This window comes from Centruroides vittatus, unplaced genomic scaffold (genome assembly GCF_030686945.1).
Source record: "Centruroides vittatus isolate TY-2023 unplaced genomic scaffold, ASM3068694v2 contig_3210, whole genome shotgun sequence".
In the NCBI taxonomy this organism is placed as follows: Eukaryota; Metazoa; Arthropoda; class Arachnida; order Scorpiones; family Buthidae; genus Centruroides; species Centruroides vittatus.
In genome coordinates this window covers 156,632-184,012 of record NW_027122062.1, presented here as the reverse complement: position 1 = coordinate 184,012, position 27,381 = coordinate 156,632, and the positions used below count along the sequence as shown (strand labels likewise).

Sequence of the window (27,381 nt, the reverse complement as noted above, 5' to 3'; positions counted from 1 at the left end):
GTTATGTTGGGTCTCGTCCTTCACCACTCGGCCGTCCCATTGTAGATCTGGCCGAACCTACAATGGGCTTCTTTTAGCAAGCCCATTGTGGGTTCGGACTTCTTTTAGCAAGCATTCTTAGTGCCCACAGGGCGGAAAGAGTTTTTAAAAATGTCTGTAGCCGAAAAGGCTACCCGAGCTCTTGTCATCTTTGCGTCCACTTATCGATGCAAATCAAACTTTTCAGCTTATGTTTAAACCAAAAACAAATTCAGGCGTAGGTTGGATGTCGGACATAAAGCTCAATTTCGAAATTATTTTAAATACAAAAATGAAACAATTTCATTCATCATATAATAGATATAAGTCCTATGTTTTCTTGTACCAAAATAAAAATTTATGGTAATAACTAAAAATGTTTTCCCTTTCTTTTTAAACCTACCACCTTATTCAATAACTCGGGCTTTAGAAGTTAATGAAGGAAGAACGTTATAGATTCACAATGCTCAATAAAATTCAGGAACAGTTAGGGTTCTGTGAAAAAACGAAAAAAAAAAGCCTTCTGAAGGATTCCATTACCAAAAATGTTTGGTAACTGCTAGTCTAGATATTGCCAGTCTAAAAATTTTGTGTACTGTAATAACATATATAAGAGGAAATATTCTACAATTAAGGGTCTAATACGGCAATAAGTTTTCTCAAATACTATAGTCTGTCTATGGAAAGAATCAACTTGAGAGCAACGTCATGCGTAATTTAGCTTCAGTTAAACCAATCAGCACATTCTCGAATGATATCTTGTATCTTGTATGGGGGGTGAATAAGGCGGATATTGTGTAATCGCTTATCCTCCGAAAGGCCGACCGAAGTTTTTTTCTTGACCATTTGAAATTATTTGCCTTCCGGGAGGTATTTTAAGGGTAACTGGCCCCTATTTAGGCGTTAGAAATATAGAGAAAACTCAGAAAACTCCAGGTGGCTAGCCCATCCTGCCGAGGCCCACGACCGAACTACCAGTGCCCTAATGATGTCAGCACTTTTCGCTTAATATGTCAGGCAATATGTGAATTTTATTTTATTTTCTCTCACTAGATGGCAGAACGACTTTTCCGTTAATTGTGTTCATTTTTTACAGCATTCATTAAGTGTAAAGAACCATACGTTTAACTATTACTGTAGCAAACTTCCTCGCAATCCAATACCAGAACGCTGAACCAAAATACTGTTTATAATGGTGGTGACATGTTTAACAAATGAGGAAAAAAACAGAAGTAATTTGCCATAACTAATCAATGGCTGATGCTCATTGGTTAATACCCAAGTTGATTCTTTTCGTAGACAGACTATAGTCATTTTAAGCATTTTAAACATTGGAGAATAAAAATATTGGAATAATTTTTATGTAAATAAGCTAGATAAAGGGAAATGATATCTTTTAAAGTATGTTTTTTTCTGAAAAACTGTTGTTCAGATTTAAAATTTTTAAAAACATTTTCTTTAAAATTTTTTAAGAAATTACTTTTTAAAATTTTGTAATATATTTTTTTACTATTATTCACATGATATGGCACGAACGTCCTTAATATGTTATGACTATTTTATTATGATGAAAAAGAAGCAAAATAAAAATCAAAATTCATTCTGACAGTTTTAACTTTTTTTAATTGAAATGTTTAAAATTTAAATTATATAAAAATAAACAATGAATGAATACAATGCAGCAGAAATTAAGTTATTGTTATTATTATTTCTATATAATTTTATTAATTTACACAGGATATTTGTAAAGATTCAGAAACGGGATATTCTGATGTTTAAATCAATTTTAAAATATTTTCGTTGCGTATAAGCAATTTTGCAACAAAAACATAAAAGAAAAATATTTGCAAAATAAATTTGCGTGTCACGTTTCCATTAAAACTGTTTAAAATGCTAACTTTTTCGTTTTTTAACCTGATGATATAAAATGATGGAAGTGTACAGTATAGGCCTATACTTACGAAAGATCTTTCCTTATAGGTAACTGCAAAACCGGCACTTTTATTCTGTTTGACACACTTTCATCGGAACAACCATAGTAAATTTACCTGTCAGGTCAATAAATTTTCTTTTTGACTGTTTATGATCACCAGCTTTTATTTGTCGTAAATATAAAAACTTTTTATATTTTTTATTTTGATAACGTTATTTTTTCATTTTCATATTATATAAAAGTTCTGAATACAAATGATAATGTATTGAATAAAGTAGTTAAATATGCAGGGAATCAAATGAAAAGTTTATTTGCAAGGCATAGACTTTAGTGGGACGGCCAGCACCTGACTCACCAGTGCCCTTAGGCTGAGCTTTAGTGAGGAATCTCTGACCTTGCCCCGTCCTTTGTTAAGTGGAATAAAGTTAAGTTACTTTAAATAATATATAATATGTCGTTATAATAACATAGCAATTGAACCATTAGTGTTACACTCCTTTCCTTTCAGAGCCCTTAGGGTTAAGCCTATTCAGACTAATGGTTATTCCACCACTGGTTATGATTTATTTCGTTGTTAACTTGTTATTATTTAACCCTTGAGTCTGTATTAAATATATGTTTAAGATTTAAATTTTTCTCATGACACATTGCGGGAAAGTAAAAATCACAGCTATCTTTCGCGGCATCTACTGGCAAGTGAACTTTTTGTTTAATTGATTACCCATAAATTGGTTTTTATTTTCATTAAAAATAGATTTATACTGGGTTAACTTTGCATAAATTTTAATTTGTGAATAATAATTAGAAATGTAAATGTTAATAATAAAATATATAAATTTTTGTCCGTTAATTTCTTCAGATTAGTGAAAAGGTCATTCAAGGAGGAATAAATCTAATCGAGCAAGAAATCAACTTGTATTAGCTACTGGATACGTGTATTCCGCCATTCGGCAGACATAACTCGACGATGTTTTTATATAATTAATTTAATTTTTTTTATATAAAAGAATTGAAATAACTTTTATTAAATGATTAAGAGATTACAGAAACAACTTTTGCGTTTCAAATATTTCGAGAAGTTGATCTAAACATTTTTGTGATAAAAACTTGTAAATGTTTGATGGTTTGTTATGCGATGCACTAGCAAATAGTGGATTGTATATCCGACTTCAATTTCGTTCATTATGGACAGGATACGAGCTCTATTTTCTCACAACAGAAAACTCTATGTATATAATGAATACTGTAGTATATTGCGTTGTGTTAACTATAAAATTTATGTTTACATTTATTTAAATGAACAAAATTTGTAAAATTGTTCTCTGAAACTATTAGAAATAAGAAAATAATTTTGTTTATTAGAGTCATTACACGTTTTATAAATATCTTGTAAAGGATTTAACTTAAGAAAATAGTATTATACTGCACAGAGAATTGAATGGGTCCGTGTGTAAGCGGAGTTGAGGAGCCACCGTGGGACAAGTCATCCCGTGAAAGCAGAAGCATATAGGCTTATTAAGCTCGATTTTTGAATGATGAGAAAGTTTTCATACGTGTTATTTAAGGAATTTAGGAATCGATTTAATATAGCTTTTCCCCCTCCTTTCTTTTATGGTATGTGAAACCTCACCTTCCATGACTCATTTGACTGATGGACTCGAGTCTACTCTGTTACATTGCTCCCATTGTATCCCTGCTTACGACTATAATGCATATATAAGATATTAAATGTATTAGATAAGCAATTACAAATTTTACGTACGCGAATCATTTGCATATATTTGTAAATCAATGAAAATCAATTTGAAACGCTTGTTTTTGAATCAGTAGAATAAAGGAAAATGAAGGATTGTTATAATTTATATATATTCCTTATATGAATAAATTAGCTTACTTAAAACAAATTAATAGCCTAAATCATTTCATTAATATTCATAAAGTAAAACAATTTATAAACTCAAGCATCGCAATTAACAAGCGTAAGACTTTATCTTCCTACAAGAAATTTAAATTAGACTTGATATGATACTAAGTTCTGCTGATTCAATTCAATAGTTGCTTCTGTCCACACACTACAGTTGTTGATAATAAATGAAAGCACGTTGGTCTATAGAATAGACTACAAGAGAAATCTATTTCTATTTTTTTATTTTGGATTATTAAAGATCATAATTAGGCCGTTAAACATTTACATCAATTACATCATTTACACGTTCTATTTTAAATGTACAGGTATTTCTAGTTTTTTTCAGCCGAAACGAGTGCCATTGTCTGTTTAAATGTTCCCTGTGGTACTAAATAACCGCTCTGATGGGACAATACAGGGGAGGGATGCAGACAGGTATTTTCTTGTCTGAGCTTTAATTAGGTTATCTGTTGGTGGTTTTTACCAGTAAAACATTTTCACTTCTAATAATAATTGGGAGGCGGGGTTTTTCTCAGATAATTCTCTACCATCTCCGGTTTTCCTCAAAGCGGCACCCTTTACCAACTCTGCGACCTCAAAGTCGTATGTCACGTGGACATCAATGAGGTATCACGTGCGGACAGGAAGCTCCGTCTGCTGTGTGTTAGTTTTATGTCCAACACTGTGTTCGAACACTATAATTAAGAGAAAATAAAGTAATGCAAAACATTAAAATTTTTTTTTCTTGAATTTTGTTCTCGAATTCAAGATTTTCCGTAAACCATGTCTATTTACCGTTCATTATAGGCGTATATACTTATATTTATAAACAAACTTTATTTTCATCTATCAATAAATCTGACCGCACACAAAATAAATACTGTAATCGTAAATTTTCAAACTTATGACCTCACCTAGTTTGTTGAAATTATTCAACCTCCACTTCAATATCTTTTGAGATTATTCTTGTAATTTCTTTTACCAAGACAACTTAAGATAAAACAAGAATATAATTTTGCTTTTTCAATGTAAAATTATTTAATTTTATTATAAATATTATATTCTGTGCTTCCTAATCGATTATATATTAGTCTCCTATTGCTGTTTATAGTGTTTGAATTTGTCTTTCGAATTTTGTTAAACTAAACGCAACAGAACTCTAGCATTTATTCAAGATATTTTCATGTTTTTGTTACTTTATCAAACATTTTTATGAGAGATTGGACAGTTTTGTTTAGTCTGTGTATTCCAGTACTGTTGCAAAATCTGAATTTCTATTTTGCAAAAAAAAAATAAATAAATAAATAAAATAAAATAAAAACCCTCTTTACTAGAATTTAGTTGTGCTTTACTGGAAAGTAATTGCCATATTGAATTTCTTTAATATTTACACAATTCAGTAAGTGCTTGAAGAATATTTATGAAATTGAATAAGTTCTTGAAATGTTCATTGTTTAATATTAGAATACAATAATGAAATTTTCATTCGTTCAGGCTTGAAAAGAGATTTTTTAGTAATTATAAATCCACGTTTTATAATTTATTCTCGAAATGAATTATTTCTGTTATCTATTGTTGATAACAAATATTGTTTACTTAGAATGCTGATATAAAACAAACTGTTTTCGTAATATTCAATATATTTTTCATATTTGTTTTGTTTTAATTTATGTTATCTAATTTAATGTTGCACTTGTGGACTCGCGTTACTATAAAATTTAGTTATTGTTTATTATTTGTTGCAAAAATTGTTAAACTATTGGAGTCCACAAGTGCAACATTAAATTAGATAACATAAATTAAAACAAAACAAATATGAAAAATATATTGAATATTGCGAAAACAGTTTGTTTTATATCAGCATTCTAAGTAAACAATGTTTGTTATCAACAATAGATAACAGAAATAATTCATTTCGAGAATAAAGTTTAAAATGATATATATTATATATAATATGTGTGTGTGTGTGTGTATAGGCTATATTTTAATAGTTTGTGTATATTTTCAATTTCGATATATATATTTTATTAAAAATTCTTCTAGCATTGTGTTACATAGTAAAAATACGACGTATATTTAGTCTATTTTCAAACTATATTATTCTATATATAGATTTTATATATAGAATAATGTAGGGAGTATCGTTGAATATTAAAACATTTTACAAAAATCTTTGAGAAAAGCATGAATTCTTGTAAATATAAACCTATTCCAGTATTATTTGATCAAGTTTTTCTATATGATTTTTAAACATTCTTATTAATAACTTTATCACGACTGATATTTAGAGGCTACTAATATATTTTTAAAGAATTTCATGTGGTTTTTTAAGACAAACATGTCAAACTTTTAAACTGAAAAAAATGTCTAAAGTAAAAGAACTGCATGAGATAATAATGGAAAAAAAATTGGAGTATTTTTAATATTGCTATTTGAATTATATTAATTTTAGCTTGAATCTTGTGGCACAATGAGAAGTAGACATTCGAAGTCAAATATTCTTTCTCAACTTTTATGAAGTAAATTAAATCCTCGAAAAGGAAAAATATGAAATAATATACCTATATTGCATTAAATTGTATTATGAATAATTTTTATATGTAAATGGATTTTATATGAAAATATAACTTTAAAATTTTACTAATTCGCTTACTTGAATAATTAGAGAGAATTTTAAAATGTTTTCAGATGCGAAAATTCTCTTCTACGTTTAATTCCATTTATTACACTAGTTCGTGATGAGAGAAAATATCCTTTTTGTGGAACTGCCATTCTTTTAAATGCTTTGACTATATTAATTTTTATTTTTATTAATAAGTTACAACTAGATTTAATTTTGTTAAAATGATATTTAACAAAACTTCATATTATACGAGAAAAATTAACTGTATCAGCGGCGTATTGAAGAGACTGTATTGTTATATATATAGAAATCATAATCAGGTTAAGAAAAATTATTATCATGAACAATTTATCCGATTTAAGATGATAGTAAATATTTTTCAAGATTACTGTATGTTTTCAACGATATAACATTACTTTATTTAACTTCGGAACCTATTAATATATTACTTTACAATATGCTAGTTAAACTGATGGCTTTTAAATTGCCTTTTTACTACGAGTAATATTTTATAAACTGTTACAGGAAAAATAATTCTGTACATTATACTACAGGAATTAAATTTTAAAAATTTCTAATGCTTCTATCCATAAGAATGTAGTAAAAAAATTAACAATATAACAATTAAGTTAATAATACTTTTAATTTAAAAACATATTATTTTATTTTTTATTTTTTTACAAACTGATGAAACATTTTTCTGAAATGATGGATTTGGAGAATCTTTAGTTCAGTCTGAAAAATATATAAATTGAAAAATTAGAAAATAAATTGTAAATATATTTAAACATAGTAAATATATCACTTACCATGAGATGTATCTCGCAATGATATTTAACCGTAGATACTTTTACCGGTATAACCTCCGTAAGCTTTACCAGTACCGTAACCAGTACCATAGCCTGTACCGTAGCCTGTACCGTAACCAGTACCGTAACCTGTACCGTAACCAGTACCGTAACCACTATAGCCACCGTAGCCACCGTAGCCAGTATAACCTCCGTATCCTTTATAACTTCCAAGAGCATAAGATGGTCTGTAGTAAGCTCCTCCATAATATGGTCGTCCGTATCCATAGCCGCCGTATCCTCCATATCCGTAACCACTGGAGTATGGTCTTCCGTGTCCATAGCCACCGTATCCTCCATGTCCATAACCGCCGTATCCTCCATATCTTCCATATTTATAACCGTCATTATATCTTCCGTATCCGTAAGAACCACCAGAGTATGGTCTTGCATATCCATAGCCGGTTCCAGTATAAGAACCATAGTTATAACCATAACCAGTGGCATAAGCCAAAGCTGCCAAAAGCAGCAAAGCGCTGACAATCAACTAAAGAAAAGAAAGAAAGGAAGAGAAATTCAATTTTTGTGAAGTTAAAATAACGTTATTATATTAGTTATTTCTCTAAAAAGTATATACTATGATATGTTTTATAGTTTAACGTAAGCAAATTTATGGAATATACTATAAAGGATATTCTATATCTATTGTATAAAAAAATTTATATTGTCACTTAATCAATTGAAATACACGTTTTATCCTAAATAGTATTGTTTAAACTAAACACCGATACTTAACCAAGATCTATATATGAAGCAAACAACTTACCAAAGCTCTCATTTTTTCTTAATTTAAGCAAAACAGAATGACTATAATGGCAATAAACTTCTCCTTTTATACATTTTATGTAAACCATTTCAAAACGTCCTTACGGGATCACGTGACGTAGAGTAGGCGTTAACTCGCTCCCTAAAATGAATCCGGGATGATATCAGTAGTAACAAATCCATTTATTGCGTTAGAAAGAACCTACCAATAGAAAAAGGATAGTTGATTTCCCATTTTTACATGATTTAAACATAAATCGGGTAATCATGTAGGATACGTCCTTGAAGAAAGACAGCACTTTATGTGATAACCTACATGACCTTTTTTTCATGCAAATTACTTTAAGAATTATGTGATAAGATTTATAATTATTCTCATTTATGATACGCTACTTTTAATTAGTTATGCGTTACCACACTTTATATAGTTCCAATACCAATTTATCGTAAAAGAAACGGTAAAAGAGTGGCGAAGAACTAGCAAAGGTAAAAATGTTTTGTGACTAAACACGTGAAAACAATAATGAAAGGGAAATTTTTCGACGTCAGTGATTATCGAGGTTATTCACACTATTAAGAAGATAGTAAATGTTGGTAAAAAGTAAAAAAAAGTACAACCGTGAAAACTATTTCGACAAAGCAAATAAAAGCCATGAACAAATAAAAGAATGAATACTATAAAAGGTAAATTCCTGCTGAATACAAATGGTCTTCGAACAAGATAAAACGAAATTTAAAGAAAAACTTATTTAATAATTTCAATATTTAATTATTCTTTTCGGCTTAATTTTTAAAAATGTTTCAAAAATCCTACAGAACACTCCAAAAAATAGAAATGAAAGCTGGAGAAATTTAATTTTCTTTAAATTATTTCACCAAAATTCGACTTATCGCTAATAATATAATAAATCGCTTTTGTGAAAATTCTATTTTAAAATGTATTTATCTTAGTGATTCTAGAGCAATACAGAATTTTTGAAGAGAATGTTTTTGTATTATGGGTGTAACGCTTAAAAGCAGAATATTACACAATAAAATTAACAACATTATTGTATAATAAGCTAGAGAATGGAGGAAAGTACTAAAACAAGTTTATAATTATAATGATTTTAAAGATCCATGATGAAGTTTTGACAATCTAAATTAAAATATAAGGAAAAATAATCGTAAATTTTAAGAGAGATGATAATACCTAACTTACTAGTTAGTAAGAAAAATGTTTTGACGGCTGAAAGCATATCTAAAGTATTTTAGAATCAAATCTACATATTTATCTTGAATTTCAAATGGTTTGTAGCAAATAAAGAAACTTACTTGTTACACTCGATTTTCAGGTATTCATTACCTGACATTGTAACGTATAAATAAAGCTGTCTGAAATGAATCCGAATGAATCACGAGCATATTAATATCTTGTCTCGTAAATTTCAAATTGAAAATAGCTTCGTCTTCCATTAAATATTAACTAATTTCAAAATGAAATATCTTAAGTATATTTGGGGTGATGCCAGTTATTTAAAAAGCATTTAATCACAATTAAAATTTTAAAAGTTTTAAAGTTAATCAAACGAGTTTTTACGGTTTTAAAACTCGTATATAATTTCAGAGAATGGTGCCAGTATTCGTCAAGATGATGATGCATTGCTGATGAGTGCGATATGTCTTTTGTTTTTATGTAGAACGTTCGTGATAATGGCGAAATTATCTTTTCTTCTTCTTCGGATAGAGTGCAATTCCGAGTTAATATAAGTTTAGATATCATCAAATATTATCCAAGCAGAAGAAATCATTAAGAGATTTAATATATATATGACCCGATTCTGTTTATCTATTGAATATGCAACGCGTATCATCAAAATTTTGATTTTAATAGTCCAAATACGCAGTAACAAATTGATATTCTTGGTTTCCATCTCTATAGATAAACCAAATAAGATATATGGTTCATTGTTTATTTGTTACAAATAAAAATTTTGACAGAAAACAGGAAGTCGTTTTCGTAATTATATCGTGTTTTAAAAGACCCTGAACTCGACGACGGATAATGAAGATAGATGATGAAGATCCACCGAATGTAGGTTAAAATATCTATTGTCGTAGCGTCTGGCTTAGATATATTTCTTGTTTCCCTATTATTCAGTTGAAGGTCGCATGCGAATGATCTTTGAATATTAAAAAGATACTAAAAGACATATTTCAGACACCCGAACATTACAATATTCTAGTCACTGTAATCATGCAAAGAATCGAAATAACTTACAAGCGTATATGTGATTTTCTAAAATTATTTATGACGGACGTAAAAGCGGATGCAGCTCCTGAAATAATTAAAATAATTAAGCAAAAGTTTATTTCGAAACGAATTAATATTAAGATCAACTGATTAGAAATATTTTTCCACTAATTAAGTTTTAGTGGGAAATGTATTTCTGTTGGTAGGGAATTTTGCCCGAAAGGGAAATTTATTTTTTATCAATGACCCACTACCTGTAAAGCAATTAAACCCACCCCTTTTATGAAATGGATATACTAATTACTGTCCAGTCCATTATACTGTCACAGGCCAGACGTACTTAAAGACATATTTTAAGACTGTTTCCACATTTTCTTAATTCATTAAAAACACAATTGTTGTCGCGATAACATTAATTGCCATAACAATGACAGAATCTGTAGGTGGTAATATTCGTAATAGTCTGCAAATTTTAGAACAAAACCTTGAAAACGTTAAATTTATACTCTGCTGAATAATCGGAAATACAGTCAGTTAATTGTATTTTTCTTTTGTCCCAATATATCACGAAGACGTAATGAAAGTCCTTTACATTGACTAACCGATCACAATTAGAATTTAATAATATTTATTTAGACTCGGTGGCGCGTTATAGCTTCGTGGAACCCAGGCAAATTTGAATTAGAGGGCCCCATGTACTGTACAGTATTGACTTTTCTTCGAGAGAAATTTTTTGGGAAATATTATCTTATAAAATATTGGATTGGGGCTCCAGGCAATTGCCCTTTTTGCCCATAGGATAACGCGCCACTGCTTAGACCTTTATACAATATGTTAGATATTTTCCTGTGTATGTTTTATGTAAGTTGAGTTTGTTTTGTGTGTTTGTGTATGAGCAAAATCAAATTTTCATACTTTTCACATTGTAAAATATACTGTATATAGGCCTATACAATATATAAATTCGACATCTACTTCAAAATTTATTGAACGCTTTTACATCGAAAAGTTAATGAATATATTTAAGAATTAAATTTAATATTAGATAAATATCAAAATGATAGGCTATACTTTTGTAATTTTCGTGCAACTTTACGTACAAATGAGGACCAATTTTAACAAACAAAAAAAAAGTGTTAATAAGTTTATTTCTGTCTTCATATTTCTAATATATTTTCTCTCCGGTTTATCCAAAATATTATTATATTTTTTGCGATTAATAACTTTTAATATTTGCATAATTATTCATTTCGATTTTATTACAGGTGAACGAATCAAACTCGATTTTGCCGTCGCAAATGGGTCAAGTGTGAGTCACGTGACTGGCACCGACTATTACGTCACGTGATGATAGTCAGTCATCAGTCAATGTCAAAAAATGTGACCTGAAAATGATCCAAAAAATAAAGTGGAAATTCCCTTAAATTTCGAATTCGATTCATCATCCAATTGTTGGAGTTTGTTTCAAGGTTTTCTACTTAAAAGATGATTTTCCTACTAAAAATTCATTTGTGTTTTAGCAGAATTCTTGTAAAGATTTCTTTTTGCATTAAATTGTTCGAAGTTTTATTTATAAAAATCTTAAATCTATTTTATATCTTTTTATATTTATTTATATATAATTATACTTAAATTTTTATACTTTAAATCAATGTATCTATTATTGTATAGCAAGTAGTTATACAGTATTTTTACTTTTCTCACTGTTATAGAACAGAGAGAAAGTATTGTAATCTGTCAAATTTTGACTCTACATTTCTCAACGTTTTAAGGTCCCCTGATTCCAAAAACGCCAAATTATATCTGAGGACCCTATGGATTAAAAATTTTGAAATTTGGTAGAAATACTTCTATATAAAAGGCGTTGATACTATTACATTTTGGAGTTTATGAGTGGAGAGGATGAGAGATAAAGGGGTTAGAGGTCATATCTCGTGTGAGATCAGTGAAAATTTTACTCATCATTGGCATTTAAAATTTTTAAAAACCTAGCCCTGCCCCCAAAATAAAGCTTTTCTTTTTATTTTCTAATTTTTAGAAATTATAATTGAAAATTATCAGAATTCCTTCCTGATTCCCTTCTGTTCGAGTGTCGGGAAAGTCGTACATGAGCCCTTTCTAGCTTTTTATTGAATTAAATCCTAAAAAAAATTAATAACTGATGTGAAGCTATCAATCATATAAAACTTCAAAGTCATTCACTCTTATAATAATCGATATAAAAACTTATATATAAATACAGAATACTTGATTTTAATATTAATATTAATATCTATATTAATCTTACACAAATAGCAACTACAATAGAACCGATGATTTATTTTATATATATTAATAAATAGCTAGACTCACTTAGATTGTTAATATAATATAATATTTGGAGAAATTCGTGCAAATTTACAATTTAAATGTCCCATCGCATATTATATTTATCGGTAGTCAAATATGACCGTAATTTTTATATCACCATACATGAATATTAAAATGTAGATAATTTTATTCTTCAAAATTAATCTAGAGTTATTTATTTTTATATATCACGTTTAATTTTGTAGATATAAATTCATTATAAATATCTATTGCTACCAACTTTAAAATATCATAGGATTTATCAATATTTCTATATTCTATGTTTTTAAATACGAAATAGATTCTATACGTGTTTAGTATTTTGACATTTTTCTATATTTCGTGCACATGTTTATGTGTATGACACAATTTTAAAATTTTGCAACGATGTTATCTAATTGTCGGGTATGTGTGCGGAATATCAAATCTATAATGTTTAAAAACAGTAGAAATTGTTACAGTTTCATCATTGTTTATTTAACTCGAGGGAAAAACCAGAAGATGAGTAATTACTGACACAGAAATCATTCCTAAAAGTCATAATTTGAAGATTTTTTGCAGTTTGTAGGCACGTAAAATGACAAAATTTGCAATTCGAAATTAAACACGGATTTTGTAAGAATTGTACGATTTTCGTGTTCTAAATATAAAGTTCTTTCAGATGATATTTGGGATAGAATACCATTCTGGGGAATCAAATTCGAGCAAGCATCCCCACGTCAGGCTTCGTTTCTCATCACCCCTGTCACCCCCATTGTGTGTCTGGCTGAATCCATATTTGGTATGGAAAAATTCTTTCTTAGTACCCAATAAAAAATATTTGAGACAATTCTTTTACATTGTTTATAGAATCGTATTGAAAACAATTGAGTATAAATTATCTTTATGCTAAATATTCATACAGAAAACAGCCGTGAAATCTGAATTTCATTCGTACGAAATTTATATTATATTATAAATTATATTTAAAATTAAGAAAAACGTAAATAAATTTTAGATTTTCATTTTTAAATATTTTATTTATTTATTTTAACGTATCGTTTAGTTACAAAAATATTAGTAAAAGCATACAAAGTAAATAAATATTTATTATGTAAAATATAACAATGGAGGATGATTGATGAGGAAACTGCTCCTGTAATAGAAAAGAACATGATTATAAGTTGTAAAACGATATTGATGATTAATAGCAATCTTCAAAATATGCTACTAATCATCAGGGTGTGACATAAATTTCAAATAAGCGTAATTGATATTACGAAACATACCTTGATTTTTCGTTGCCTTACGTTAAACTAAGCGAAAATAATGTTGATACATCGTTCTCCAGTCTGTTGAAGGATTTTGTAAGTGATAATTTTGATGATAATAATAATATATAGGATCGATGAAAGTGTCGCATCTGAAAGACCTAGCTCTGTATCCGTTAATGAAATAAAAATTATATGGGTATATGCAAGGTTTGTATAAATAGTTATTCGTGTATGGCGTGTGTTGCACCGACTTAGCATTAATGTATATAAAGCTGTTAACGAGTAGAAGGGCTGTTAGAACAGTCTGTAAAATAAAATATTAAAATATGAGCTCGTGATAGTTATGTCATCCATCGTTAGATGGCGGCACGTTTATTAGTGTTAAAACAATAGATTATATAATTAAATGACATAAACTATATCCATAATATATAAAAATATTAAATTTTTATATATAATTTGCAGGAATTAAAATTTAAAATTAAATAATAAAATATAATAATACTTACCACAAACATTTTCTTTTTCTATCGAGTAATGAACTTAACTGTATTAATGAACTACTAATGATTATCTACATTGCACTCTATATATATAATTTTTTTATAGCAAAATTAACATTAGTAAGCATAATTAATGGTGTTATCTAAATTTAGAAATTTTTATTAGTAGCATGTTTTTTTAAAGTGAAATTATTATGACGAAGCAAGCATAGAAGGAACGAAACTGCTATATCATAGCTTTGACTATTTTTTTTGATATAAATTTTAACAAATGGAAGCAACTTAGATTAATAAATTATATTAGCAAGAATTCTTTCTCCGTTAATTTTGATCCACCAGTGACAGAGTGAATAAAACCATAAAAATATTGGTAGTTTGTTATGGGTTCACACCTGTTCAACGGGCTTGCCACGTGAAGTTTTCCGGGTTTTCTTCGAGTCTAACACCTAAATAGGGGCTAGGTTCCCGTAGAAAGTTCTCCAGGAGACACTCCTTTGGCGGATCGCCTACATGTTGAGTTGTCTTAGCTTATCGATCCAATCTAATTCGTTAATTTTCTCTCAATATTCCTACGTAAAGTTTTAGATTAGATTGGAATAAATGTCACAAAGATCACTCCACGCAAGACAAAGAAGTAAAACAAATAAGTATTCACAAATTAAAACCTAAAATCAATATATCAAAATGTATAAAGACAAAGCACAACACATGTCAACAGTACTATCATACAACGAAATAAATTTGAAACACTGGAAAAAAATAGTTTAGAATATATTTTAATCGCTCAGTACAATAAAAAATAAATGATAATTATATTATATCAACTAAAAAGCTTTTTTAAAATACATCAAATTACCAAAATATTTAATGTATTTAAATCATCAAAATTTCTTCTTAGAATATTTAAAATTGTTTATAAAAGATGTAGAAAAATAAATTATTTAAAGAGATTGACTATTGAAATCAGCGTATTACTATATTTATTATTCAGAATAAGTTATTAGTAGAGGTATGGATAAACTTAAATAATGTATTTTATAAATATTTCATGTTTATAAATAGACGTGTACACGCAATGAATATGAATAATTTATACTAAAAATAGCGATAATTAATTACAGGATTTAAAGAATGGAAATAAATGAGAATCCTATGAGAGATTCTCTCAACACCCGGTCACTCTATTGTGGGTGTAGCAAACCCACAATGGGCATAAAAAAGACCTTTTAGTGTATTCAGGAAGAAAAGAGCCATAAACAAAAATAATACTTAATATTAACATTATCTAATAATTTCACACCTTCTATTAGCTTAACAGCTGATTAGAGATAACCAATTTAAAATATATTAAATTTTAAATAATATAAATTAATATAATCACAAAATTCAATCTAATATTAAGTAGTTTTTTATTTAGTAAATTAAGCGTCATAAATATTAATAAAACAATACTTTATAAGTAATTTTAATTTTTAATTAATTTACATTTACTCTTAGAAAAATTTAAGGTATGAAAAAGAGCCAGCAAACTCAAAGAATTGAAATGAATTACTAATACAGTATATAATTTTCTTCATTATAAATTATGTTAAAAGTTAATTATAATACATATGTTAAAACTTAATTATAATATAATTAAGATTTCGATAACATAATTGAAATTATAATATACTTTTAATTGGTTTATCTTAAATGGTTATTTATCGAATAAATTTAATACAGTATTTAATGAGTATAATTTAAATTTAATTGATCAACATTTGAATAAATGAATATATTCATTATTCAATGAATATATTCATTTATTCAGAATAATATTTCATTCATACAGAATAATATTTAAATATTCATTTAAATATTATTCTGTATAAGGATTTTTTAATATTTTAAGTGAATAATAAAAATACAAATCAGCAAATTTAGTGGGTAATTCGAAATTAAAAATAACATATCACATGTTAAAAATAACCTATATTTTTGTGATTGTAATGGAACAATTTCAAAATATTCTATTCTTTCCTGCTACGTGATATAACGATTATTAATAGTTTTTTTTTATTTTAAATAAAATCTCGATTCATTTATACTGTAATAATAAATTCTAAAAATAAATTTGCAAACAAATTCTAATATAAAATATAATAAACAACTTTATATGCATTTATCATTGTAAATTTAATTTTAAAATCATTATTATTTTCTGAGTTTTAATCGACCTTTAAGTTAAAACTAGAAGATATAAGCTTAAAGTATTATTATTATTATTATTTTTCATCTATATTCTGTCACGAAAAATTGAAGTTGCTTCTTAAATTAGAAAAATCTCCTTGGTTTGTAGTATAATTTATATAAAAAACGGGTTCGTGTACATATATATATATTTTTAAAATCAAATATCTTATTTGACAAAGTCTATATGGTTCCAAGAAACGACATCTTTCAAGGATAAAAATTAACCAATCCCGAATATAAATTTGATTATTTAGAAATATAATATTTGGAATATTTATAAATGATGACCTAAAAAGAAAATATATTGAAAGAATTTCTAAATAAAAAACAAAAAAAACTAGTTTTTTTTATTCCTTACTTTAATGCATTTAAAGTTATAAGAAGATACAATCTGTCTTCTGTAAAATCGCATCAGGCAGTTCAACTACAAAGAAAATTAAGTGATTAAAGGATTTCCCTTATGAATAGTTAAACTGACAGCGAATGACCTCTTTCAATCGTTCAACAAATAGCTTAAAGTCATTTCAAGGGAAAGTACTTGAGAGTTGGACGTTCTAGTATATTAATTACTAGACAATGGCTATATAAAAAAAAAATATTACTTTTGAAAATGTTCTCGTAATCTTATTATAAACGGATGTTTCGGTAATAAATTTAACAACGTTCCTATTTTGTGAATATCATTTTTTAAATTTTTAATTAAAAGAAAAGTTTAATTTAGAGTAACTCTAATAAATATATTTATTATAGGCTACACCACGTAATTAAAATTGTTCCAGTTTGTTTGTAATTCATATAACTTATTTTCATATTTAATTAATTAAGTTTAAATTAAAACAAAAATTCAATATTTTAAAAGTGTAGAATGACTATATGTTCAGTCTAACCTCTGAACAATGGCCACTAAAAGGAACACAAGAAATGTCCGTTGTTTAGAGGTTGCTTTTTATGCATTTTTTCAATTACTACTTTGTATTTTTTTAGTATTTAACATTTTTATCACGTACTGTACATATTACTTAGGCTATATATTCATATTGTTGCGTTAAAAGATGCATTTTTAACCTAAAAATCCATAAAAATAGATATTTCTCTTAAAAGGAGAGAAAAAATAAATGTACATATTGCTTACGTATATATACAATATATTTATTACTCTTAACATGTTTAGAATACAACATAATAAAATATAAATATTGAATTATAATTCATTACGTAAGAATGAATTATTTTTAAATAGTTAAATAATAATTATAAAAATTTCAATGATATTCCTATGCAGTTTCTATATGTTTATAAAACTAAGTATGATAAAATATTGTTAATTACGTATCACCTATTACCAGATCTATATGTTAAGTAACTTTTGTGAATTTTGGCATTAAATTTTCTAATTTATAAATACGTGTTTTTCCGCTTATGCGTATAAAAGTGATACTTAAAGCGATAAGAGAGATGTTATTCAAATATAGCTATTAAATATTTAATATTCAATGGGATCATGACAGCCATTTGCATCTAATCCATCATAATTTTCGAGAAAATAAGCATTAAAATTTTTTAAAACTGAAATCCATCCTTCCTAATCAAATAGAGGAAACATCATAGCTCTTTGTTCTTTACATTGAACTTTCACTTTTTTTTCTTATTTTATTTAACTTTCGCCGGTAGTTTTTCCTTCTTCCTTTATACTATGGGAAATCACCTATATAAAAATCATTTTCCTTACAAACAATGAATATACAGGTAATATAGGGCAAGATAGTATTCACTATTTCATTGTTGTAGGAATTTCCCATACAAAAACTATTTTATTATCAACAAATCGATCGATATCATGTTATTTTTTTGTAAAATAAAAGACAACTTTAACCCGCTTACTTATCTGTTATTAAGCGGGTTAAATTGCGACGATATATAACATTTTATTATTAAAGTATAAGTAGTAACAATGCCCGAACTTTGTAGCTCGCTAATGATAATTAATGCATTTTATTTAAAAACTTATTGTAATTTTTAAAAAAAATAATTGCTTGTGTAAGAGAAAAAATGACTTAATAGATAATAAGTATCAATGAGAACACATGCTATTGTTTGAAAAGAAAGAATAATTAGCGCGAGAGGAAGTGATCGCGTAATGTAAAATAAGCGTGATACTCCAACATCCAAAGCTCACGTAATTATAAATAATCAAAGTACACGTAATAATTAATACTTCCTACATCCTAATTTTCATTTTTGAATAGCTTAAGAAGAATTAAAAGCCCATAAATAAGCAGTGTCAATGGGAAAGTCAATTGAACTCTTAGTGACGTCACTGACACCAATTTTTAAGATTATTCTTCATAACTTGTTCTTTTTCGAAACATAACGCCCTATCTTATATCCTGTACACACCCAAAATGTGTTAGCTATTGGTTAGCACCATCAAATTGTTGACATATATACAATCTTAATATCCTATATTTGGATACTATGGAAGCTTATTACTAGGGATTTCCATTATTGAAATAATTTAAAGGTTAAAAATAAATTCACAATTTTCTTCTGTTTATATATAATATTTAGTGACAAATAAACGGATTTTTAACAATTGTCGAAATAATTTTACTTAAGTAAGGTGATTTTGAATGGGGATCTTTAAGTAAAGAATGGAGGAATTAATACAGTTTACATAAATAGAAATTCAATTTCTCATGTGACCTGTTTCGTTAAATTAAGTATAACTCCCTCTAAAAATAGAACAAGTGGGCAAATACAGTTTTTCAATTCTGTTTCCTGGTTATATCGTATCTAAACGATTTATTTCTACGCTGTTTTTGTGTAATAATTACTTCATCGGTTTCTCTTCAGTGTGCACATTACATACATACCATTCAATTTCGTTAAACATATAATGTCTCACTACCACTATTGTATGTTACCGAATTCCTTTTATATATCAAGAATATAAAAGAAAAATGTTAAATTATAAACTATTAAATTTAAAAACCTAAATAATATTATTAATTTTGAAACAATAAAAAGTTAAACATGAAAATGTGTGATCCAGAAATGTTAAAGTAAATTAACAAGAATCTATAATGACGTTTTATTTCGTTAATTTTATAAAATAGAACAATCTCTCTTTTTTTTAAATACGATTATTACATAATATGTTAATCTTTAAGTTTTTATGTAAGTTATTCAGATTCTTATCTTTTAAATTTTAGCATCAACTCCCACTTTTCTTGTAAATTCGCTTAAAATTTATGAAAATGATTGGCGAAAGTATGTTGTCCTATCTATTTAGTGAATAAAAATACATCTTCTGATTGTAAAACACGATTTTTTTTCAACATTCAGGAATTCCTCTTCGTAATATGTAATGTAAACTGTCACCTTATTGGGCAAAACCGTGTTTTGAAATGCATCTTTTTACAATTCAAATGATTTAGTATACTAATTATAATTCTAGTAGTGTTTGCAATTTTTTTAAATCTCTGCGTAGGAAATATTTTAGATGATCTATTAAACAGGATCCCCATTATGTCAAATTTATCAACAGGATAATGCAACTTAGCTCGAGTCAATATGGGATTTTAAATCATTAAATTCAATACGGAGGGATGATGATGCTAAAATTGTTTAAAAAAAACATTTAGTAGAATAATTTTAAATATATACATATTCAGTATTCAATGTGTTAAGCTGTGAACATGAACAAGTTTTCCTCCAAAAAAAAAAAAAAAAAAAAAAAATTAGAGGAGTTTCTTACAGATTAAATTAACTTAACAATTAAAATAATGTTTAGAATTTTAATTTTATTGCTCTTCAAACTAGATCTAGTTCAAGAGATTAAGAATAACTAGAAGCTCAGTCAATAATAATAAAAAAGATTAAAAAATAAAATATAACGAATTAGATTTTAAATGCAGAATTTAAATTAGACAAATAATTACACGGAATTAAAAAAATTAATTAGTGAAAGTCATCACTAATTTCTTAATTTTAAGTAAATGATTCAAATGAATTAACTTTGTCATAATTATTTTTAAAATTTTGATTAATGAGTTAACATAAGGTTTAAAAAAGACACGAAATGAACTAATTCAATGATACTTTATATTATTCCCATTTAATAATTCTACTGACAAAGACAAATCACACTTTTATGTCCGAAATGTAGGTTGATTTCGGTTATTTTGGAAATAAAAACAATAATGAACCGGGCCACTCCTAAGAAGTTATAAAATTTAAAATTGTTACTTAACACACAGAGGAATAAATACAGGATATGGAACAGAATACCGACAAGACTTATGCCCTAGATTCCGTAAATCTGCGGATTTTCCGACCGTTTTCCATCTACCTTTCAGTTCACGGTTCACTAAGTATGAAAGGTTCTAGATTCCTCTTCCAATGTTAGTATCATGACGAATTTCCTCCTAACGTAAATAGAATTTGATACTATAATTACCGTTTATCAGGAACGATGCCTGTCATTTAAAAAAGAAACGTTCTGGATAAAATAGTAATTTATCTATCCGTTTATTTATGTGTTAGGTCTAAAAATAATAACGTAATTAAAGTATATTCACTAAAACTTCTTGAATAAACTGATATAGTGATATAAAAACATGTATAAACAAAGTGAGATAAATCAAAACACACAAAGAACAATAAATTCAGTAACAAATTACAACATTGATAACTTTCTCTTTTATTACAGAGAAAATGCAAATGGAAAGAAAACTTTTACGAATTGTATTCTTTTTTTTAAACTAGGCCATTGTAGAAAAGGATATTCGAATAAGTGTCCAGTGAAAATCCTTGAAAATAACCATTGCAAAACTCAGGAAGTTCAACATTAATTATCTGGCCCTTAACTACACCCTTTTGTGTCTCCGATGGATTGCAGGAGTCGTTGCTTTGGAACACCCTTTTAACAATGTTTATTACTGAGACAGTGAAAAATCCGTCCTTACTTCTGATGCATATCGTTTCTTTTATTCTTTTTTAAAGATAATATTTACGTAATTGCTTCACTCCTTTCAACAAAACATTTTACACAAGATGACTCCCACCATTTACATTATTTTCTTAAGAGGAAAATATGAAATCGGAAAAAAAAAGAAATTACTACGTACGAGATGCAAAAAATATTAGGACAAAATATAACATTTTTAGCTTTATCAGGACACAGCGTTACACAGTTGTATAGTAAAACTTTATATCTCGAAAACGGAAACTGTGCCGCTATTGTTTTACGTGGTCTAAATAATTGTTAAATTCATCAACATTAATTTTTTGGAGAGATTAATTATATGCAAAAACAATAAAATATACCAAAAGACGAATTTAGAAAGGTGCCAATTTATCTTTATCTAAGAATCGTTCGAGAATCGTAGATATGTATTTGAAGGAATATACTCGAACATCTTTAGGGAGGTTGTTCGTCGCTTCCGCCTGTAATTTTCTCTTTTGAAATACTGCCGCCTTTTAATGGTTAAGGAGTGAATCAAAATCAGTGACATCGCCAACAGTCGGGGGAGAAATTTAAATTTATCCCACCCTAAAAACGTGACTGACATCTTGGTTTGGATGCAAGATAAAGTGCACTTTCAAAACCTACTTTCTCGCTATTGTTTTTATTTCGCTTCGTGCAAATATTTCAACCAATTAATTTTCAAGAGTATTACAAATATGTAACGGAGGATGAACTATCTAAAAAAATCTGTAACGATCTGAAGTTCCAAGTAATAAAATGTCAAAGGAAACTAATTAGATGACCCGTTCTGTTGCATCTACAAGAAACAGAAACATGTTTATTGAGTTTCTGTTAGGTCTACATCAATTTTAAAGATAATATTAAAAGATCTGTAATTTAATTAATAACTTAAAATTTAAAAAAAACTTTTGAAATTTCCTTTAATTCATTAACGTATAATGATATTGAATGTGTACCCTTGTTCTAGATTTATACTTTGAATGCTTTTTTTTAATAAAAAATTATAGTAATAAATAATCCATTCCTTTGTGAAGAGTGAATTTTCTCGACCTTGTATTAGAAAATTTCCCTTTCTGTCGTAAGCCTCTTACCTATGAGAGAACAAAGTATTGAGAACTTATTTTTTATGATCTATTCTCCCAATCAAATGCTGTTGTGTGAACATACTTGTTAATGTGGGTTGTGTCCCCTTTAGCTTGGATTGTGTCACTACGTCCAAATCTCGAATTTTTTTTTCTCGTTTCGTATCTGTATAGGGGCGGAGGTAGCTAAGCTCCACTGTATATATATACGAGAGAAACAGTTGTACAGACATCAGTTGTAAGATACAAGCCATCATGAAAGTTACGGTAAGTTGCATTTGTATAAACCATTTTGTATGTATTGTACAGTACAATATGCTTCATGGATATATTTCTTATTTACTTCCAAAAATTACCTTTCTGTAAAATTACCATGGATAACGATATCTTCATTTTAGCTCGCTCTCCTTGCTCTCTGCGCCGCTTTGGCCCTGGCTTATGCCGGTGGTTACTATGGTGGCTATCCCTATGGTGGATATGGTCACGGATATGGTCACGGATATGGTTACAGACCATATTACGGAGGATACTACGGAGGTTACGGCCACAGGCCCTACTACGGAGGTTACGGCCACGGATACGGAGGATACGGAGGATACGGAGGATACGGCCACGGATACGGAGGATACAGACCACACTATGGTGGATATTACGGAGGATACAGACCCTTGTATGGAGGTTACGCATACAAACCATACCACGGTTAAGAATCGATCACATAAGTAATTTAAAGGTAAGCAAATTGATCATTTTAAACTTGAAAAAAATGTTATAGGAAAGACATTTAATAAAAATTTTTGTTCTTATTTTTCCAGATTTCGTCTGATCGCTGTGTACAGCTTCTTGATACCGTTGTTTCGAAAATATTTATCAACAGTTGTAATTATTTTTGTTTTTAAAAAAACGATATCGAAAAATAAAAATTTATTTAAGATTTACATTTTTGTTTGTAGTTTATTATCAACGATTTTCGTGCGATATTCTGTTATTAGTGATCTTCGAGCATTCATGAAGTGCACGCGTAAAACATGGTAATAATGAAACTAAAAGACTGTAATACATTTTGGGATTTTTATATAGCAATATTTCTCATTCAGTGTGCACATTACAAGAATATAAAAGCGTTATAGCTTCAGCAAATTCGAATTAGGGAGCTTTTACTTCAGACATTTTTTCGGGGAATGTTTTGGGAAATATTTTTTAAATAAAAGATTGCTTCGGGATCTTAATTTGGAAGGGCAATCCCCTGTTGGTGAGGGCTCCCCTCCCCAACGGGGGATTGCCCTTTTTGCCATAGGATAACGCACCATTTATATCTCTATCTTTAAATATAAAGTTTTTTTTTTGTCTTAGACCTTTTTTTTTCTTTCAGTGAACACTAAGAGGTCATATTATAAAGTGTTTCTGATAAAAATTCGAAATAAACAAAACTTAATATTACCTCCATGCTATAACATTAAATTTATTAAACTTGTAAAATGAATTAATAATACAAAGGAAGAACGAAGTCTAATTAGATTGAATGTATGCTTTATGTAGAGATATTAAAATAATAATAAAAACCCTTTGAAATTCATATAAAATATTTTCACGAAGATAATATGTGGGCAATTAAGTATAATAGGAGTATTTACACTTGCTCCGGGCTAGATAGAACTACTTTTTGTTTAGTTGGAAGAGGTACTTTTCTGTTTCGAAATAACATTAACAATGAATAAGTTTGTTTACAGCGAACTTTCCAACATAATAATCCATCTATAATCATTATCTAACCGTTGCTTAAGTCATGATTTATTTTATTCAATTGTTCTAGTTTGGATTTAAAATATAATTTCAAATATAACTGTGTTAAGTTTTTAAAGTAATCAATATCGAAGATAATTATCAGATATACAATTTCCTAGAAATACGACGGGAAAAAACCTTTATTGAATTAAAAGTAGAGATATGACACAGTTTCATTGCGGTGAACCGATAATAAAAAAGTAAAATAAAGTAATATCCACTAAACAAAGAAAACGTATCTAAATTTATTAAACAGATTACAGATTGAACTACTTATTTTATTATAATCACTTTATAAAAATGGCAATAATATTATACGCCTACCAGTTAATAAATATTCTAATAAAATACATTTAATTAAAAAACAAGAATTAATTAATTTCACTATAAAATAATATAGAAAAAAAATCAGTTTTTCATTATTACGGAAGGCCACAATATACAGTACGTTACATGCATATAAAGCTGAATACAAATGTTATAAATTAAAAATTCAACTCAATATATATATATATATATATATATATATATATTATATAATATTACGTAACTAATATTTTTCTTAAATAAACATTAATAAAAAACAGGAAAAATACATTTAGTAAAGTACAAATTTATTTAATATTTTATCAAATTGTTTTCTCGTGTCTCTGAGCCTTTCCAATGTAACACAGATAAATGGGATTATCACTTTATCATTACAGTTAAATCTTTCTGAGAAAAATGGCAGTTATAATCACACATTTATTATTAATTAACAAGTTAAACAATCGGATAAAATGATTATTTAATGATTTAACTATAGTTATGTTTGCTTTTTTAAAGATCATTTTAGACAGATACGCCCTTATTGTTAATGTAAAATACAAAAATTCTGTATGACAATTACGAGTTAGAAACATTTCTAATCGTTTAGATAAAACTTTTGCAACAATTGACAATTTTCCTTTTATTTTTAATATCTCATAAATTAAATCAATTTAACTTTTAAGAACATCTGGCGTATTAAATAGATGTAGAATGTTTTAAAAAGAGATTAAATAAATATTTAAACTCCTATATGATATATAAAGACATTATTTATTACGAGAAAACAACACTTTGGTGCTGTATTAAGTAGGCCATGGGAGAAAGAAATTAATTAGTTTGTAATTGTGGAATGTTAACATTTACAATTATTTGCAAAAAATGTCAAATAAGAAATTAAAACGGGAGATATATGATAGAAATATCTGGTTTCGTTTAAATATTGTAGTTCAAGGATTCTTTTAAGTAGGAGTATCAACTTTAAAGTAAATATGACTGGGAGGAGCGTAAAATTTTCGATTGTTTTACACTTCATGCAGATAAAACGTTCCATTTACACAATCATAAATTATCGCTTTCGAATAATTATGCTAAATTTTTAAATAATTTTTTTTTTAAAAAAAACAATGTTTAATTTAAAACTGAATATAATATTTAAGTGTAATGTATTTTCTTGCCTTTATTTGTTCCTGCGTAGCGCCATCTGTCAATAGTTTAATGAACTAAATTTGAAGTTTTGTAGAAAAATTTTTGAAAATTATGTATTTATGTTTATAAAATTTGAATATTTTGATTGTTTGTTGTTTTAAATATGTTTTTTAGAAATATATTTTAAAAAGTTATATTTGTATTATGTAAATGATTTATTTTGATAACTTTTTATTAATGTAAAGGAATTTTGGGATTTTTTTTTTATAGTACATGAATTTTTAATGTGGAAGTATTAATATATATTTTTCGAGCTTTAAAAAAGTAAATAAATAAAATCGTATGTAATATACTGATAACAAATAAAAATGGTATTAAGGAAACATTGTCACCGTGCCGGAATAGCTCAGTTGGGAGAGCGTTAGACTGAAGATCTAAAGGTCCCTGGTTCGATCCCGGGTTCCGGCAAATTACAATTTTTTTTTTTTTTAAGTAAAATAAATATATTATAAAAGTAACTTTATGAACATATTTATTTGAAATTATTATTTTATATTAATGTAAATTTCTGAATGAACATTATTGATTAAATTATTAATTTGAGTTTTAAAATGTAATAAATATGAATACCGTAATTTTCGATGAATGCTTTTAAAAAAAGTTTATATATAATTGATTATTTTTACACCAGATGGCACCACAATACATTTTCTTTGAACGCTATTACTTTATATTGTATATTCATTTCGCATAATGAAACTTCGGTAACAAACTTTTAATAAAATTTTAAAATGGTTTATTTAATAATTAATATTTATTTATTTTTCAAAAATAAGCTGATTAAAAGTAAAATACGTTTCGATTAAGATAACGCTATTGAAGACTTCTTAATTTTTTGATTCATCCCGGGTCTACAAAAAGGTTCGGCCATCAATCCGTCAAAAGAACCTGGGACAGGAAGTCCGGTCCACCCTAAACCTTCTGACGTGACGTTCTCGATTTATTGGGCTGCATATTGGACCTACAAATTCCCACCGTCGTCCGTCTGTCTGTCTTTCGTTAATCTCGAGAACAGAATTAGATAAGTAAAAGTCAAGACCAGATATAGAAATCTTATGGTCACTAGGTCCCGATTAAGTATATATAAACTTTTGATTTGCATCGAAAGTCATGTTATTTCAATTCAAACCTTATTTTCCTGAAAGGAGTAACATAGATGACCGGCACGACTCTATTGCTAGCAGGAAAGTATGATGTACAGGGACAAGACACTACTAAACTGAGGTGAAGAGTTAAATTTTAATATTATAACACTACTAAATTTTAAATTAAATAAATTCAGTCTCGGGATCCAGAACTTTTCGGCTTATCTCCTCTCGTAGGCCCTGTGTATAGATTCCATTTTA

The 27,381-nt window shown here is 27.7% G+C and overlaps 2 protein-coding genes, 1 long non-coding RNA gene and 1 other non-coding gene across 4 annotated transcripts; 2 read left to right on the top strand and 2 right to left on the bottom strand.

The window, feature by feature from the left end:
* Positions 1-7,104: 7,104 nt before the first annotated feature.
* On the bottom strand, positions 7,105-8,217 carry LOC136973569 (keratin-associated protein 19-2-like). The gene is made up of 3 exons (XM_067268298.1): positions 8,095-8,217; positions 7,290-7,815; positions 7,105-7,215 (listed from the first exon to the last, which is right to left on the bottom strand). The coding sequence occupies exons 1-2, from the start codon at positions 8,104-8,106 to the stop codon at positions 7,315-7,317; spliced, it is 513 nt and encodes a 170-aa protein (XP_067124399.1). The 5' UTR covers positions 8,107-8,217; the 3' UTR covers positions 7,105-7,215; positions 7,290-7,314.
* A 5,566-nt stretch (positions 8,218-13,783) lies between these two features.
* On the bottom strand, positions 13,784-14,488 carry LOC136973568 (uncharacterized). Its single transcript, XR_010880516.1, has 3 exons — positions 14,438-14,488; positions 13,944-14,232; positions 13,784-13,810 (listed from the first exon to the last, which is right to left on the bottom strand). It is a non-coding gene; the product is annotated as an uncharacterized lncRNA (long non-coding RNA).
* An 8,404-nt stretch (positions 14,489-22,892) lies between these two features.
* On the top strand, positions 22,893-23,673 carry LOC136973566 (keratin-associated protein 19-3-like). The gene is made up of 3 exons (XM_067268297.1): positions 22,893-23,002; positions 23,134-23,468; positions 23,551-23,673. Exons 1-2 carry the CDS (start codon positions 22,991-22,993, stop codon positions 23,440-23,442), a joined length of 321 nt encoding a protein of 106 aa, XP_067124398.1. The 5' UTR covers positions 22,893-22,990; the 3' UTR covers positions 23,443-23,468; positions 23,551-23,673.
* Positions 23,674-26,370: 2,697 nt separating this feature from the next.
* Positions 26,371-26,443, top strand: TRNAF-GAA (transfer RNA phenylalanine (anticodon GAA)). The gene has a single exon. It is a non-coding gene; the product is annotated as a tRNA-Phe (tRNA).
* Positions 26,444-27,381: the final 938 nt, after the last annotated feature.